Genomic DNA, 18625 nt, shown 5'->3' with positions numbered 1-18625 from the left:
GTGACCTTCAGCATTTCACACGGGCACCGCGGCAGAGAAATAACTGAAGACGAGGAGCCTCTATGTGTGCAGGGCCAGACACGACAATCCTGCACATGCCACACACCACACTGCTGTCCCCGTGCCCTGCCAATTTACCTTATAGAAGTGCCGCACGAGGTGGACGCTTTCTTCCCTCGCACCCTGTGGAAGAGAGGGAGGGCGTGAGGGAGGCAGGGCTTGTGGAGGCAAGTGAGCTGGGTAATCATAGTTCCCATAATCTGAGTGTATTTGACAGATGCGGGGCTAATATCCTTAATCTATAAAATGGTGGAGAGAGAGCTCAAAATAAAAAATGGGCAGAGTATAGGCAATCAATATGTCGACATGGAAAGTTGTCAATATACAGTTAAGTGTGTGTGGGGGGGAGGGTTATAAAATATGGGTCCAGAATGGCTCTACTCTTATTTTTAAAATTATTTTTAAAAATGTGAGTGTGTGTGTGTATCTAGAAAGACACATACCAAAATATCAACTACAGTTGCTACTTTTGACAATTGCACTTTCTAAATTTTCTAAGATAAACAAAAAAAAGTTGAGGGGGAACAAAAGCTATTTAAAACAATAAATGTAGATACTAGCATGATAAACTTATCAGTAAATGTGTGTGTACATATTTGTATATGTATAAAACTTTTATAATATAAAAAGAAAAAAATTTAAATCCTAGAGAAAAATAAGTGTCAAATAATTGCAACAGAAACTACCCAAATTCACTAATTAAGTGGGGGCTCATCAAGCCGGCCTCAACAGAAGGGAAGTTCTGTGGGGACAGGTGGGTCGCAGTGGGCGCCACGGTCCAGCTTCTCCTCGGTGGTCCCGTGGACGCCAGCTTCCCTCTGTCACTCTCCCGGTGGCAGTGGCTCACAGGCACAGGGTGTGGGGAGGCCCTCACCTCCAGGCAGGCGAGATGCACATCCTTTATGATGCAGCCCGTGCTGGTCACGACTTGCTGCTTCAGGAGCAGGCAGCTCAGCTCCAGCGTCGCCAACCGGATCTTCCCGTCTGTAGAGCACACGGGGGTCAGCCTCACACGCCCAGGGCTGCACGCCTTTAAACAGTCTCTGGCCTGACTTTTAGGTTAACGGGTCAGCTAGCCGATCGGTGGACAGCTCAAGGCCCCTGACACCCAGTGGGGACAGAAAGGGAACGCCACATGCCAATCCTTTCCCCGGTGAATTACAATTAAATATTCCCATCGAAACTCCATGTGCCCAATACTGCCCTGCAGTCTCTACGTTGGGAGAGGGGACGCAGGAAAAAGGGGACAACTCATTATTATTACTGAAGCCTAGGAAGTGACATCTGTGGTTGCTTTGCTTGTCCAGCGTTCCTTCTCTTCTTCAGGAATGAGCACCGCCCCTCCCCCACACCAGTTCCTCTGGAGAAACACCAGCCCCACTGCTGGACATGTGATTTGGGTGAAGCTGGTCCCCTTTCCCGCATCTGGGGGCGGGCACATCACCCAGGCTGGTGGGGGTGTGCTATTCCCCTGGTCACAGTGACTAGGGTAGGTGTCTGGCAAAGGAGCCGGTCAGAGCCAGTAAGACTCAATTCCAAAACGTGCTCAAACAACTGGGCGACAGACTCTCTCCTCGTGCTGGGGTGTGGAGAGGACAGGGGCAGTGGCAGGACCCTGAGTGGCGCAAGCGTTATGGTCCACAGTGGCCACCTCCCTCTCTCACTGGCATTTTCAGTCTTTTGTCAAGTGTTTTGCAAAGGGAGCCCGAGCCTCCCTTCCCACCAGGTTGCCTGGGCTGTCTCTCCTATAGCAAGTGTGGGGCTCCAAGGAGAAGGGAGGGCTGGAGGGGCTGGCAGTCACCTCGCCAACCAAGAGGGCCATGGAGTCCAAACACAGTACTGACAACAGTTTGAGGCCCTGGACCCACCCAGCTGGGCCTGAAGATGGGGCCCAACAGACTTAAAGTTACACAAGCCAACGGTTTTATTTGTTTCTGTTTGTATTGTTTCAGCCGGTCCGAGTTGGGTGTCTGTCAATTGTATAACCAAGTTCTGAGTGACACGGGCTTGCTATCCTACTGTGAAGCCAGGCACAGTCTGGGTGCTTTATAGATGCTCTCTCAAGGAATCTCTATAAAAACCCACTGTAGTGGGTGCTCTAAAGACTGAGATATAGGGAAGTGAAGTGACTTGTCCAAAGTCTCATCCTGGGCGGTGGTGGACTCCAGACGCCATGGATGCCAAAGGTCACAGCTGACATCTCTCCTAGAAGCATCTGTGACTGCCTGACCGAAGGGTAACCTGCTCTTACGCAAACTCCTCCCTGGGTCCTTAAGCTCATTTCTGGGGAGAGGCCACAACGTGGAAGAGGGGCCAGGGGAGAGGGATGTCTCCAGGCCATATCCCTGAGGCTTGGAAATGTCAGGGACCAGGATGCGCCGCTGGGAAACACTCAAGGCAGAGAGACCACCACACACCTCCCCGGCCATCTCTGATGCCTCAGGTGTCAGGTAGGGAACAGAACGAGAAGACAGAATCATTTGTTCAAAAATGGATAGGCCATATGCAAGCAGAAGCAGGCCTTCCTAAGCATGATACAAGCCCGGGGGGCGTGTGGAAGAAGGCTGGTTGGTCTCAGCTCAGTTATTCTTCCAGCCTCAGCCTCCCACCCCGCGCCCGACCCTGGCCTAGCACCAACCCCACTTCTGTGCTGCTGCCCTGCCCCAGCGGCACCCACTGCCCGCCGTCCCTGGAGTTCAGTGGTTCCCCTGGAGCCCGCCCTCACTCCTGCCTGCACCTCCACCGAGCCACACTGGTGGCCAGGTCAGAAACACCCCTTCTGCTGCCTCCAGGAAAACAACATGATTTCCCCCTCAGACCCTTCTCCCTTCGCAAGCTCCCACCAAGGGGCTGACTTCCTCCCACCCAGCTTGTCTCGTGGGAGAAAGAGAGAGGGCAGCAGGCTCCTTGGTCCTCATCGCAGCTTCCAGGCTGTCCCTCTGAGCTACCCCAACTTCTGCTCTTCAGAAACCCAGGCTGTTCTACACACCAGCCCTCCAGGGCCCGCTGTCCCTCCCGACCCTGCATCCCTGGGGGAGTCCACCTTCCTCCACCGCGGAGCCGCACCGGCTCACACAGCTCCTGCCAACCTTCCCCTTGGCCACCACCCTTAGGGACACGCTGTGCCTCCGCGACTGGACTTCTTAGCAGAAACTGAGCCCGCCGAGCGCCCCTTGGTCCTAAGCCACACACATCTTTCTTGCCACCCAAGACATCCCCTCTAACCTCTCTTCGTCCCACGCGGGGCCTGGCTCAGCCTCCTGTGCTGGTTACCCCTCTAAGTCACCTCCAGATATCCGCAGTGGCCCAGGGCTCGGTCCCAGACACGCCTCTCCTCTCCTGTGGCGTCAGAAACCACCTACATGTCTGTGAGGCCCGCAGTGCCCGTTCTGGCCCTCACTCCCCTCTGAGCTCCAGATTCCACCTCCACATGGAGTCCTAGACTGCTGGGACTTCACAGGCCCCCTGCTGTGGCTGCTGTACCCCCCACTGCTCACACAGTGGCTGGCATGCGGGAGGTGCTCAATAAACATTTGTTGAGTTTCCTGATCCCCTACTGACACCTTTGAGGCCATGAATCCAGCTCTCTAAGCCCCAGTACTCACTCCCCAGCAGTCCTCTGTGCTTCTGGCCACCACTTGGGAGCCCTTTCTCCTAGACTTTTGAAGTCCTCCTATGCAGTCACAGCCCCCGGCCCCACCTCACCCTTCTCCTGGGCCTGACCCGGGCCTGACCTGGCCCCATCCCCTGGATTGCTCCTGATGGCTCAGCTCAGCCATTCGCCCTCCACCAAGCTGCGTCTGTCAGGCCCCTTCCCTTCCCGAGCGCTCACTCACACCCTGACGGCCTCTCTTCCTGCCTTTGCAGAGAACCTGCCTTGCAAACAAGGTTTCCTCGACCTCGGCACTGTTGACTTTTTGGGCCAGATAATCCTTTGTCGTGGGGCTGTCCTGTGCATTGTGGGATGTTCAGCAGCATCCCTGGTCTCTATCTACCAGATGCCATGTGCATCGCCTCCCCAAGTTGTGATGACCAAAAATGTCTCCAGACATTGCCAAATGTCCCTTGGGAGGCAAAGCGGCCCTATTTGAGAACCACTGTGCTAGGTCATTCTACCTGCTATTTCTAGCCCTTGCTGTGGCTGTAGATCGGTTTTGGCTAAAACCTCAGAGCTAGGCTGACAATGCCAGGCACTGCGCACATCTTGTATTATCAAAATCACCCGCCCCCGAGAGGAGGGCCACAGACATTGGGCAAAACTGGCAAAAGAAGGGCTGGGTATGGAAGGGGAAGAAAGACAAGGCCTGGCACAAACACTGCAGTGGGTGGGAAAGAGAGGAGACTGGAGATGAAGACGTGGCAGGACAGGAGGGTGTGGGTGGCCCAGGACGCTGGTATGGGTGGCAGAGAGAGTGGTCGAGATCTTCCAGGATCCCCAGATGGGCAGATCTAGAGCCCACGGCTCCTAGTGCCTCGTGTGGGGAGCTGGACCCTGTAAACTCCACCACCCCTGCAAACAGCCAACACGCCCCGGGCACCTGGCTGGGCAGCGTTGTTCATGATCCTGATGAGTCTTTCGGCCAGTAGGTGGTTGTAGGTGGTCTTCTCGGCCGCACTGGGCACTGGGAGCTGGATTCGCTCTAGTTTTTCAGGATCCATGCCTGGAACGGAGAAAGGGGCAAGCTGGAAGTCAGGGCGGCCACCTTCTCGAGAGCCGTCCTCATCCTGAAAGGCTCGACAGGACAGGGCTTCCCGGCTCTCAGCCAGCCTCGGTCCATCCTCGTGGTTCTGCCGTGGCTGGGTGTGTCTGTACTAGAATCTAACCTCCACCTCAGGGTTTTCTGTAAATGACATTTAGGTAAATATATTAAAATAGAAATTTTGTATCACTATTTGTAAGTGGCAGATCGGCATTGCTGTAATATTGAGAGTAACTGTAATTTAAAAAAAAAGAAAAAAGAAAAAAGAAAACCAAACGATGTTTTTACATTTTAGCCAGACTGTTGACGGGCTGCTTACTGGGCCTGAGGCCTGCTCTGTCTGTGCTAAAAAAGGGAGCTTGGCAGGTGACTTAAAAGCTGCTGAAGCCACCCTAGTCCCAAACGGTGACACGCTCCTGGACAAAAGCAGAGATAACAGAACGGGAATGGAAAAAGGGTTAACTTTCGCACAGTGAGCTTCCCTCCCATTTCACACCAGGTCTGGGTGCCATCGGAGGCCACCCCCGTATGAGACATATGCCACAACGGCAGGGGTCACAGACCTAGAGAAAGAGAGATCAGACCGGAAGAAAACGACGGTCATACCCAACAATCTCACCTCAAGGTCTTAACACCAAACTCACAGGGCTGGGCCCACCACTCAACACGTACATGGGCGGCAGCGGGCACCACGCTGGGGCGGGGTTACCACAGAAAGGTGCAAATACCATGAACCCCATAGAGTGGCTCTGTGTCTAAGAGGCAAACGAATCATTTATTCTCCAGTGAAAACTCACAGCTTTGAAAAGACAAAAGACAAGACAGGACTGGGGGAGGCGGGTGGGGTGGAGAAGAGGGAATGTGCAAAGTCTCACCGTGAACTATCGTTTTTCCTAAAGCGAAACCTGCAAGCTGAGCTTTGCAGGTCTTTCCCTGACAGGAAGTCCTGTCAGGGCTACCTCGACAGGCCAGGTGTGGGACGAGAGGTATTCCAAATCCTTATTCTCTCATCTGACATGGCTCTGGCAAAACACGCTTGCAGAAATAAACATTTCTCTTGATCCGAGCGCAGAGAGCTGAACAGATTGTTTGTGCTCGAAGCACGTCTTTTCCTGTTATTCTACAAAAGGGGGGAAGGTGGCACTTCTGGGAACTCTTGAAATACGGCCCCTTGAGTACTAGATGACGCTTCATTTAGAACCTTGACAAAACAGTGGAGGATAGCATTGAAGAGCTGATTGTCTGGATTCTAAGTAACTCCCCCCCACACACATTGACGTCAGAAACCATAACAATATATCTTGTTTTATTGAATTCCTTCCAGCTCCAAACCAGAGGCTAAGTCACGCCAAGGAGATGACACGGGTGAGGGACGGCCTGAGGGTCTGAGTTGGGTAGTTCTCTCTCTCACGTATCACCACAGTGGCTTCGGTCAAAAAAATGTGATTGCAACGAAAATGTAATTTGTGGATTCTATCTCTCATCTTGATGCAAAATGTCTACCTCTGAAGCATTCTGGTTTATTAAATGGCAAGAACGTCAACTGAAGCTTTTTGGCGTTTGTTTTTTTCCGGAGATATCAACACCGTCCTAACATCTCTCTTTATCATTTCTGTCAGTCAGTGGTTCTGGGGGAAAAATGGCTCCTCAGCCTGCCCAGCATATCACCCAACTTTATGACCTGATCATCTATCATTCCACTTCAAAGAGAACGGTCGGCAGAGGGAGCCCAGATGCTGACATCCTTGGGAGTGTGGTGGCCGCCAGCAGAACCAGAGACGCAGACTCAGACCAGTGCTGGGGTTTCTATGGTGAGCTCCATTTTCTTTCCTTCCTGTTATTGCCCCCGCTCTCTTAGAACTTGTCAAAAAGGATGAAATCTGGGGCAAAATCTCTCGACAGGAAAACAAACACTTCAAGGTTATCCTGACCTTCCTCAAGGTCCGCTCTCTGTGAAGAGGGGCAGGGGACCCTGGGGGACTGAAACACTTCCAGAACGTCACAAGGACAGATTCCAGTACAGCCTCTTCCGTTTGGGGAATTTAAGGCCTAGAAATGTTAACTCCCACCCCCAAGGTCACAGAGCACGTTAGAGTCACATCTGGAACTGGGATGATTGCAAAGGTGGAGACGGTCCAGTTGGGGGGTGGTACTGCCTGCACCCCCTCATAGTGAGCTGACTATGGCGAGCAGTGCACAGGGGGCCTGCTTCTGTGCTGGTAGCAGCCACCACCTCCAAGGCTTCATGGTGCCCTGGGGCTCACACTCTGCCAGGGACTTTCCACACTGCGGTAGGATAGAAGCGGCAAGGGCTGGGTGCAGGGTGCGGAAGCAGTTGTGTCTTGCTACTTAACCTCTTCGACCCTCGGTCTTCTTACCTGTGCAATGGGGATAATTACAGTAACTGTCTGTCTCAGGTGTGCTGTCAGGATTCAGGAGAAGCACGCAGTCACGGTTCAACGACTGTAGCCTGCTGTTAGCAAGCACTGGTGGCGATTTTTACTTGGAGCGTGGCTTAATGCATTTCTGTATCATTTGTGTTGTAAGAGAAAAGAAAGAAAGAACACAAGGACCAAAAAGGAAACCATACAAAAGCTAAAATCAAGCTATTTGAGAAGGCCCAACGAAGGCATGCTGGCCGTTAGGGGGCCGGCTCAGGGGACAAGCTGCTCAGGTTGGATTCTGAGGGATGCGTGGGATTCTGCCCTAAGCTGCACAGGGGGCCAGGACTTGCCAGGCCAAGGTGCTACAGCAAAGAGTGTGGCAGAGCTTGCGGAAGGTGGGGCGAGGGGCTTTGGGAGGAAATGATGAGGCAGATGCTCACAGAGAGGGGAGGGACAGGCAAAGCTTGGAAGCCAGGATCCCTGAAGGGCAGCTAGGGGAGGTGACGTGACCTGGTTGTGCTCCGGCTGACTCTGAAGTGGTTCTCCCGGCCATCTGGGGTGATCTCCACGCTCTGGCCCTTTCTCCAAACATACTTGATATTGTAATGTGTTCTACGTGAGGTGGATTTTACCATCGGCCATGGAGACAGAGAGCAGGGCGGATTCCACACAACATACGGCAAAACTTCTTAGAAAAAAAAAAACCCCTCTGAACGCCGCATTCTGTCCCCAAAGTTCCTCCTGGGCCAGGTGCCTTGTTTCTTCCCCCATCACTCTCTTTCTCCACCATGGCCTCTGAAACCCTTCTATTACTTTGAATTGTCCTGGCCTGGCCCCTGGCTATCAGGGCCTGTGCAGTAATTCAGAAGCTCCAGACTTTCTTCTGGGTCCAAACAAAACAGCAGCTGACAGTTGTGAATGAATAACATCAACGTCACACTATGGCAAGGATATGCCTGTGAGAGGGCATATCCATAACGTGTGTATGCGCCTCTGTGCGTGCGTGCGTGCGCACACGCACACACAAACACACAACTAGTGTTTGGTCACTGATAGGCAGGCTCTGTTACAAACCTGATCGAGTTTCTTTGCTAGCCATTTCCCCCTGATTGAAATAAACTGTGGATAATGTATTGTCCTATTTACTTCAACCCTTGAGTGCCAAGCAACAGACAAATTCCAAAGAAACCCAGATGCGCTTCATATGGCCCGCGAAGATGCACCAGCAGGCTTCCAGCAGACCGCATGCTTCCTTGCTCCCTTCCTGCCAGGGTGAGATCCTGCCCGAATGAGTCAGAACTGGTCTCCCCTTTCCATTGCTTCCGCCTGGCATCTTCAGGGGTGGGGGCGGGGTGGGGGTGGAATGCTCCCAACTAACTAACTCGAAATCCCGAGTAGAAAGGAAGACTGGCTCTGCGATGTCAATGACTAGTTACTAAGCCTCCCCCCTAAGTCCTGATTTCTGGATTCTTTCTCATTAGTGGTCGCCCCCAGTCAGGTAAGGGGTAGAAAAGGCCCAGACTGAAGTTATGTAAAAACAAGTAGACAGTCGAACCCGGACAAAGAGACCACAATGATGCTAGGTAAACAATGGTCAAAATAATATTTTTTTCTTTTGACCATGCAAGGTTTCCTTGGCTGTAGTCACGCGAGCATTGCCAACTTTGGAAAACTATAGACCAACTATTTCAAAACCTAAGCAGATGTTGGGCCGATCTCCAACGTACTTCTCGTTCTGACGATGTGTCAGTTGAGATCCAAAATGATGTTTTGCCAGCTCTCTCCATGGCGAAAGCTTCCCTTTATCCTATTACCTTTCGACCTTTCCCATACCTCTCTCATCCATGTTCCAGTAACTTCTCAGAAAAAAAAACAAAAACAAGCCAAAGATGCCTCTTGGGTAAACAATGATAAATGGAGGGGCAGGAGTGGACAGTGGGTGGAGTGGGGGAAACTTTAAGAATATAAAAGCTGCAACACTCGCCATCCCCCGCCCCCCCGGGCCAGAGCTCTGCAGACCTGACGAAGGAGAGAAGGCTGCATTTTCTATTACAGATATAACCAGAATTCATTGTGGCCCAACTGAATCATGACAAGCGCCTTCCTCCAACCAGTCAGCCCTCTCCACTGTGGGATCTTCATTTCGGTGCAGCATCTAATCTATTATGATTTACTGGAAGGCCTGAACTAACATTTGGTTTTTATTAACATTGCTTTTATGTTAAAATTGTCTTATAATGAAAAATCTATCAGAAAGAGACCATTTCATTAGGGGGCCTGCTTGGAGGGTACAGACTTGGAAAAGCGAGGCTGAAGGTTTGAAGAGCAGCTAACTGCTTGCTTCTTAACCAAAAAACCAGCCAACCCCCACCCCTGCCGCCATCACCAACAAATCCCCAGCAAACGTGGACCTGTGCCCACAGGCCAGGACTAGAGCGAAAACCAGGTGGCAGCTCCTCCACTGGGAAGTTTGCCCTGAGAGTCAGGGTGCCAAACTTAAACTCTCTGGCTCCCTCTCCAAATCTGCTCCACGCCCCATGCTTGCTGGCTCTAGAAATGGCGTCGCCAGCCACACAATGGCAGGAATCAGAGATCTGGGCATCAGTTAGACTTCTTTCTCCCTTGGTGCCTCAGTCATCTAAAGCAAGCAGAATTTCCCAAGCCTGTAAGCACTTTCCTACCGCAGGGCCTTTGCACACACTGGTTCCTTTGCCTGGAGAGCTCTTGCCCCAGAACTTTGCAGAGCTAACTCCTTGTCACTCTTTGGGCCCTGGCTCTGTTGTTCCTTCCTCATAGACGCCTTCTCTGACCACCCCGGCTAGTAACCCCGGCACTGCCACCACCGGCTCACTTTTTGTCACTCTTCAATCACAACTTGTCTTTCCGTTCACTTGAGTAAGACTCGTCAGACTCATTCCAATGCCCACAATGGCGCTTAGCATGTAGATATCTGGAGCTATCTCAGCAGATATCTTGAGAACGATGAGAACAGCTTTCGGTTTCACCTCAACACGGCCCATAGCTGCCCAAATCTCCATCTCACTGTCTTCTGGCTGAACTATTGTGAACCCACTCTGAGGGATGCAGAGAAGATCGGATCAGTTCCTGGCTGAACCATCCTTCAGCTCATAGGATGCAGTCCACTGCCACTGCCCACCTACTCCCTGAGGTCTGGCTCCCGCCTGCCACCTCTCAGAGCACCTGCCCACCAGGGGCACGCTGCGTGCCCACCTGATGAATGAACGGTGAGCTTACAGACGCATCACAGGCTCTTATACTCCTTTTGCGCGGCCCTCTGCCAGTGATCCCCTCGATCTTCTGGCCCTCCGTCCCCCGCTCCCTGAACTCTCGGCCCAGTGTCCTTGAGAGGTCTTTCCTGATGCCTGCAGGCCGGGTCCACATCCTCTTGGGCGGGGGCCTTGGGCAGCCTGGAGTCTGCAGCCCCATGCTGAGCACATGGCCTGGCATGCAGTTGGTGCCCCACGTGCATTTGTCAAATAACTACATGAATAAATTCATCATGATCTACCTGACTACATGGTCTTGGAACCAGAGACGATTTCAGACAAAACAGACAGTCACTTTCAAAAGAAAGCAAACCCCCGTAAGATACGTAGATTACACAACACCTCTCTGCCTGAACAGCCTTCAGAGCTTCCCGCTCCACTAGAATACAAGCTAAGCTCCTCAATGCCACGACGTGTTCCCGCTTGCCTGTCACACTAACCTTCCCCTCACACCACTCTCAACTCGCTCCCTCCACAGCAGCCATTTGCCTCCAAGAAAATATTTGCTTACTTCACCACTGTATTCTCAGTACTAATCACAGTGCCTGGCATCTAATGAGGGCTTCGAAAATATCTCTTAGAAGGATGAATGAATAAATAAATGAATAGCATTAGTGGGAAATGGTAGGTGGAATTAAATGCCCTCAAATGTTCAGTTCCACCCTTTTAAGAAGAAATCCCTAGGAGAGAAAGGCAGGCTCCTCAGGGAGGACCTCAGGCGGGGCTGTCTCTCTGGGCCACAGCACCAAATAGAGGAGCACTGCCACGTGCGTGTGCAAACCGTGACTTCTCCAGTCCCTAGCATGGGGCTCCAGGAAGGAAGCCCATGGGAAAAGCCAACCACCAGCAAGACAGAGAGCTCACTCATGTGCCCCTTTGCCCCCTGGAGCCTGGCATCTCCACCCCCAGATAGCATCTTCCCTGCTGAGGCCCTGGTACAGGCTGCCAGGCAAAGAGCAGCCTGGGGGAGCAGCCACAGGGCTGAGAGGCGATCAATCAGCCAGCTCTGGCTGAGTAAGGACCAGGTGCTCAGGGCTCCAGGGGGCCATCAGGAGAGACGTGGTCTCTCTCTCTCTACCTTCAGAGGCCTAGCAGTCCAGAACAGGAGAGGAAACATGCAGAGGAAAAAAGGTATAAAACATGTCATGGGAATTTGCTGGAAATTAAAAACGTCTGCTCTTCAAAAGACATTTGTTAAGAAGATGAAAAGACAAGCCACACACTGGGAGGAAACTTTTGCAAAACTCATCTTATAAAGAACTTGTACCCCGAACACATTTAAAAACCTCTTAAAACTAAACAATAATAAATGACATTAAAAAATAGGCAAAGGATATGAAAAGACACTTCACCAAGAAGATATGCAGATGGCGAATGAAGCACTCGAAAAGATATTCCACATCATTAGTCATTAAGGAAATGCAAATTAAAATCACAACACACCATTACATAGGTATTAGGACAGGCAAAATGTAAAAGGGGGCCATAGCAGACACTGGCAAGGAGGTGAAGACACTGGAACTCTCATACACTAGTGGTGGGATATAAATTACACTGCCATTTTGGAACATGGTTTGGAAGTTTCTTGAGAATAAAGAAACATACGCTTGTCATATGATTCAGCCATCCCATTCCTTATATTTACCCAAGAGAAAGGGAACTGTATGTCCATAAAAGACTCGTACATAAATGTGCAGAGCAGCTTTATTTGCAATGGTCGAAAACTGGGAACAACCCAATGTCCATTAACAGATAAATGGATAAACAAGTTGTGGTACATTCGCACAGAGGAATACTATTTGACGAGAAGAAATGAACTACCAATGCACACAATAACATGGATGAACTTCAAAAAAAATTAGTAGATTGAAAAAGGCCATACAAAAAAAAGAGTACATATTGGATGATTTTATTTACATAAAAATCTAGAAAATGCAAACTAATCTAGAATGACAGGGAGCAGTTCAGTGTTGTTTGAAGAGAGGTAGGGAGGGGTGACAAAGGGCAGGAGAAAACATGTGGGGTAATGCAGTGGTCCCCAACCTTTTTGGCACCAGGGACCGGTGCTCCCATGAGCATCTATCTAATGCCTGATGATCTGAGGCGGAGCTGAGGCGGTGATGCTGGCACTAGGGAGCGGCTGCAAATACAGATGAAGCTTCACTGGCTCACCCGCTGCTCACCTCCTGCTGTGTGGCCCGGGTCCTAACATACTGGGGACCCCCGGGATAATGGATATACACCGCCTTGACTGTGCTGATTGTATCATGGGTATACACATATGCCAAAACTCATTAAATTGCACACTTTAAATATGTGCAGTTTATTATAAATCAATTATATCTCAATAAAACTTAAAAAAAAAATATGCTACAGCTTCCAGCCAAGATGGATTGGATTTACTCTCCTGATTCAAGCAATTAAAAAAATAGGCAAAATACATAAAACAATGGTTATAAGACACTGGACAGTACAAAAGAGTAACCCTCAAGAGAGAGGAAGCAAAGGCAGCGCGCCCAGCGCACCAGCTCACTGTCTGGAAAGAGTTTCCAGGCCTCAGCACAGAGACAGAAAACCCAAACAAAGCCTCAGTCTTTCTGAGATGGAAAGGCAGAGTCTGGAGTTGAGGGAGGCCAAGGGGCTAGAACTGAAAGGAGAGAGTACTAGAGAGGAGCGAGCCACTCAGAGCGAGCTGCAGAGATGTGCACAGGATTCTTTGTGAGGCTTCAGCTAAGCTCTGCTCCGCGCATGCATGTGAGGAAAGGGAAAAACCTACTGGAACGAAGCAGGCAAACAATCCCGCTGGCCAGCGCGGAAAAACCACCTAACCATGGCTCATCAAGTAAAGTCTTCCGAAGGGGACTATGCCAGGAGTGGGCCGGGCGAGCCTAAGACTAACGGCTGCTCTGGACTCTCGCCAACAAAGCTTAAAAGCAAACCCCGAAATGGAGCAAACCTATTCCAAGTAACTTAACCACGTCCCAGGACGAAGCTCAAAAATATCAAAAGGAAGAAAGGATTCAGCATCAAGCAATGTAAAATTCAACCAATTTTGTCAAAACTCAACTAATTTTGCCAAAACTGTCAACCAATCACAAATTACCAGGCATGAAAAGAAACAAACAAACCAACCAGGAAAATAGAACCCAAACCAGGAGAAAAATCAATACTAGAACATAGCTAGAAATTACATAGTTGGCAGAACAGATAAGAAGAAATCAGAAGAGAAATTGCAAAATATTTTAAAGTGAATAAAAATAAACCACATATATCAAAATGCATTGCATGGTGTGAAAGCTGTGCTTAGAGGTAAATTTAGAACATTAAACTCTTATTATTTTATAAAAGGAAAATTTAAAAATCAATGACTGGTAAAGGAAGGGAATGACCGAAAAGGAATAGCATGAGGGAACTTTCTGGCCGATGGAACTGTAGCGTATCCTAATTATGATGGTGCTCACACAAATCCATACGAGCACTAAAATTCATAGAATCATGCACAAAAAGAGTTAATTTTACTGTATGCTAATTTTAAAAGTAATATAAATTGATTAGATTTAAAAATCAATGATCTAAACTTCCATCTTAAGAAACTACAGAAAGAAGAGTAAATTAAATCTGAAGTAAGCAGCTGAAGGTAAGAAATAAAGATAAGAACAAAAATTAATGCAATATAAAACAGAAGAACAATATAGAAAAATCAATGAAACCAAAAGAAAGTTCTTTAAGAGTACCAATAAAATTAATATAAAATTGATAAATTTCTAGCCTAACTGATCAGGAAAAAAAATGAAGACCTAAATTATCAATACCATGAATTAGAAAGAGACATCACTACAGATCCTAATGACATTAAAAGGATAATAAAGAAACATAATGAACAAGTATATGCCAATAAATTTGACAGTTTAGAAGAAATGACAAATTCCTTGAAAGACATAAGCTACCAAAGCTCTCTTCAAGAAGAAATAGATAAGCTTCAATAGATAGCCCTGTATCTACTGAAGAAATTGAGTAGATAAAAACCTTCACTCAAAGAAAACTCCTGATGGCTTCACTGGTGAATTCTACCGAACAGTTAAAAAAAAAATAAAACCAGTTCTACAAAAACTCTTCCAGAAAATTCAGGAGGAGAGAATACTTCTCAATTTATTCCATAAGGTGAGCATAACTCTGAGAGTGAACAAGAGAATTACAAGAAGACCACAGACTATTATCACTCATGAACACAGATGCAAAAACCCTTAACCAAACTTCAGCAAATCAGATCCAGCAATGTATAAAATGTGCCTGTCACGTTAGATGGTAATAACCTAGAGTGAGTATCACCTGAAGGGATCAGAGAAAACTTCCTAGAGAAGGCAACTCTGAGAAGAGCCTCGATAAGCAAGCGGAATTTCAGCTGGTGGTGGCGATGGTGCAGAGAAACGGTAGGGAAAACCACAAACGAATACAAGAAGGTGGCTGACTAGCCAGGCACAGGCAGGCGTGCGGGCACTGGCTGGGGTGGTGGCCAGGCTTCCAAAGAGCCCCTTTCACTGAGAATAGTCCCAGCTACGCGCTCGGCCCATGGCGCCAAGTCTGCGCTGTGCAACCCTGATCCCCCACCAAGCCTGACTGTTCCCACAGTGAGACATGCCATCAAGCGGCAGTGGTCACATCTCTTGCCCAAGAATTTGAAACCTGGATGGGGACAGACTCCCAGCCTGGGATTTGCTGGGGCCAAATCACGATCCACCTTGAGGGAAGTCCTCAGAACTGGTCGGTTCCTGTCCATCCGTCAGCTTTTCAGTAACTTCTGGGACCCTGTAAGCCACCCCTCAGGGGCCTTCCCTATAGAGTTTCCCTTTCAGTTAGGTTAATGTGAGGTGGTTTCTGTTGCTTGCAACCCAAAGAACATCTAAGAGTTCGATGAGTACCATGACAGCAAGTTTCTCTCTACAGAAGAGTTCGATCACTACATAAAAAGGTTAATCCCTGGGCCAGAGCCAAGGCTCTGTGAAGGGAAGTCTGGGGAATCAGATCAAATTGGAATAATGAATACAGTCTGGATACTCAAAATGACAGGTACGGGAGGGCGAAGTTTAAGGGCAAGAAGGCGCTAGAGGTTTCTGAACCAGGGAAGGACATGGTCAACGCAGTCTTACACAGGACTACCTCGCAGTGCCGTGGAGGATGGATTATAACATGTGTCTGATCCTTCGGGGAGGCTGTGAAATTGGCCACTGGAATGATGTGTCCATATTTCTCTTGCTCTTATGCCTTTGGTTGTCGCCTCGAGCACTCAGCTTAGAGCCAGGCACTGAGTCACACTCAGATAAATTCTGCTGATCAGAGGCTGAAGAGGGAGCAGTGACATTTGATGACTACATGTTGGGATCCAGGGAGGGAAGGAGCTAAAGGTCAAGGCAGTTTCAACCTTGGCTGGCAATTTCGACTGAACCAGAAATGGCAGGAAGTATGATGAGGTCAGGGTACGTTTACAAGGATGAGTGTGGTATAAACAGACTGTTTCAGGTGTTGCTGAAATACTGAAATAGAGTGTCCAACATGCAACCAGCAGGAGTTCCAGACTACAGAGCTGGAATGAGCAGGGGAGAAAAGGTGGGAGCCGGGGGAGTGGCAAGCGATCCACTGGTGAGAGTTGGTTAGTCTCAAGGAGGTCCCAGACACCAAGCTGGGAGCTGGAGGGGACGCAGGAAGCCATGAGGAGACTGTGGAGGGAGAAGAGCCATCATGGTGAGTCCTGTCGTAGTAGGAAAAGCCTGGAAATAGTATCAGTGCCACCCAGGAAGGGAATGGCAGAGTAAATGATGGCACGATTAAAAAGAAGACACACGATTAAAAAGAAGGCAGTTCTACAGGGATGCGAAATGACGTGCTGATACATGACGATGTGAGAAGAACAAGGTATAGAACAGACAATAAATAAGGAATACTTCTTTTTATGTTTTTTTTCAGGGGTGGCAGTTGTGGAGATAAAATCGCATATACTCGTACTCGGGCTATCTTTAAAAAGATACAAAAGAAACTGGTTACACGAACCGCTTCGAAGAAGAGTCAGAAGACAAAGATGGAGGGGAAACTTTCCTCACTATATATTCTTTTGCCGCTAGTCATCTTATTTATCGTGATTGATGAGTTAAGAATGAATAAATGCTACCTTATGTTGAGTGCTTTTTACATGTTTCTAGACATAGGCTATCTTGGTAAAACACACCTCCACCTATTTCACAAAAAAGTTATGAAAAACCAACTAAAACATCCCTTGATGTAAAGTCCCATCTATGCCAAACCCAGCTCACAGGAATACTCTTGATTTCTTCTTTGAAGAGGCCCTGACATGAGGATTTCAGAACCTGCTCATGTCAAGCCAGGTGGGGCACACACCAGGCTGCTCCCAGGGAGGAAGTGAATGAATGAATCCTACTGACATCTGTCGGCTCTGTGGGAGTCTGACCCTGACCACGCAGCCTCAGCAGGGGAAGCCGGGGAACCACACCTTTCTTCGGAAAGGAAACTTGTGCTTCCACACAATCCGACCAGAGTCTATTTTAGCTCTGAACACAGAATGAGAACATCCACTATTATAAATAGCAAAACCAAGATTACAATTTGACTGATTTTGGTTCCGATGTTAGGAAAGAGGTCAGATGCTAAGGTAGGTGTAAAGCAAGGGGTCGAAAGAAAACCGCAGTGTGAATACAGTCAGACTGGGTCAGTCGCACTTGAACCTTTTTTTCCCCCGTACTGCCTGAGTAACCAATTCCTGTGGCTTTAGTCTGTAGAAAAGCACCTGAGAAATTCTAACAAAGCTGAAGAGAAGTTCTGAGGGAGTCTGCCAACCAGAAAGAAAATTCCTCAAGGAAAGCAGTTTTCCTTCTTCCCTCCAGACAGCAGAGGGCAGCGATGCCAGGAAGGCAGGTGAGGTGAGCGGGCTTACCTTTGTTATGAGACATGGCGTACAGGAGACAGAGCACGAAGAGCGCATGGTAATCATCGTCCGGGCTGTCCAGGGCATGGTACACCATGTCCAGGAAGGGTCTGGAAAAAAGGAGGGACACTCATGAGCTTTGTGGTGCACATGGGTGAACAGCTGTCCTCTCCTACCTACACAGAGCTACCTGCCTTTCCTCTTACAGGTCTGCCACCAGCATGTGCGAGGCCACCATGCGCCCCGTCCAGCACCAGGCGCTGATGACAAGACAAATGAGCGACAGCTCAGCCCGTGGGAAGCTACTATCTCGAGGAGAAACTGGCTGAGGAACAGACCACTTAATCATTCTGCAATCATTCACCAGCGGTCCCAGACATCAGGGATAAATGATACCGAGTTCCTGCTCTTGTGGCACTCCCGTGCCAGTGGGCAGAGACAGAGAGCAGACAGACTGTATCGTCACTTCAAAGAGCGACAAGAGAATGAGGAAAACGGGGTAACGTGGCAGACTAACGACACCAGACAAGGCACCAAGTCGGAACAATTTCAGAACGTGGGCTCTGGAACCGGACTGCCGGGGTCCAAATTCTGATCCTGCTCCTTCTTAGCTGCAAACCTTTGGGTTAGTTGTCTAAAACCTCTCCTTATAGACGGGGATTAAACCCTACAAAGTTATTATGAGGATCCGAGTACAAGGAAAATTGAATGGCATTTAACATAGGGCCAGGTACGCAGTGGAAAGTGCTAGGACACAGGATCTGCCATTTGATTTCTAGTTTGAATATTTCAAGGACATTTCTCCATGATCTCATTTTGGTAGGTCCTGGCCCAGCAATTTCTTGGACCGACTTTCCCTGACTGGTGAGAATCAATGAGGTCTCTCACCACGGATGCTTTGTGGGTAAAATCTACAGAGTGGCTGCAGATATCACAAACCGCACACCCCAAATGCCGCCTTTCCAGGTGAAAGGCGGAAAACTCTCCAGCACAAGGATAGTAGAATATGCACAGATCTGGCACGGAGGCAGGAGGCTCTGATCCAGTGACCACCTGTGGCTGCCCCCTCTGGATGCCAGGTCGAAGCTGAGAGAGCACAGTGCCTCGATGGGTGACCAAGGGCACACTTGACCCCTGGAAGGATACACAGCCACTGTCAACATCAGCTGTCTGGGGGGAGTGACACAGTGAGGCAGAGAAGCAGGGAGACTGGTCACTGCATAACCTTTTATACTCTCGAATTTCGAACTCCATAGATGT

At 49.1% G+C, this 18625-nt stretch overlaps 1 protein-coding gene across 13 annotated transcripts in view; it reads right to left on the bottom strand.

Moving 5' to 3' along the window:
* The window catches only part of CLEC16A (C-type lectin domain containing 16A), a 205279-nt gene that overhangs the window by 115723 nt on the left and 70931 nt on the right, over window positions 1-18625 (bottom strand). For all 13 annotated transcript variants that reach the window (XM_023529618.1, XM_023529616.1, XM_023529617.1 and 10 more), the window contains 4 exons: window positions 17375-17475; window positions 4599-4721; window positions 935-1044; window positions 139-183 (listed from right to left, as the gene is read on the bottom strand). In XM_023529618.1, coding sequence (XP_023385386.1) covers window positions 139-183; window positions 935-1044; window positions 4599-4721; window positions 17375-17475 — 379 coding nt within the window. The remainder of the gene's footprint in view (window positions 1-138; window positions 184-934; window positions 1045-4598; window positions 4722-17374; window positions 17476-18625) is intronic.

This window comes from Pteropus vampyrus, unplaced genomic scaffold (assembly GCF_000151845.1).
Source record: "Pteropus vampyrus isolate Shadow unplaced genomic scaffold, Pvam_2.0 Scaffold40, whole genome shotgun sequence".
Lineage (NCBI taxonomy): Eukaryota > Metazoa > Chordata > Mammalia > Chiroptera > Pteropodidae > Pteropus > Pteropus vampyrus.
The sequence above is the reverse complement of the archived record's forward strand: the minus strand, read 5'-3'. Positions and strand labels throughout refer to the sequence as shown.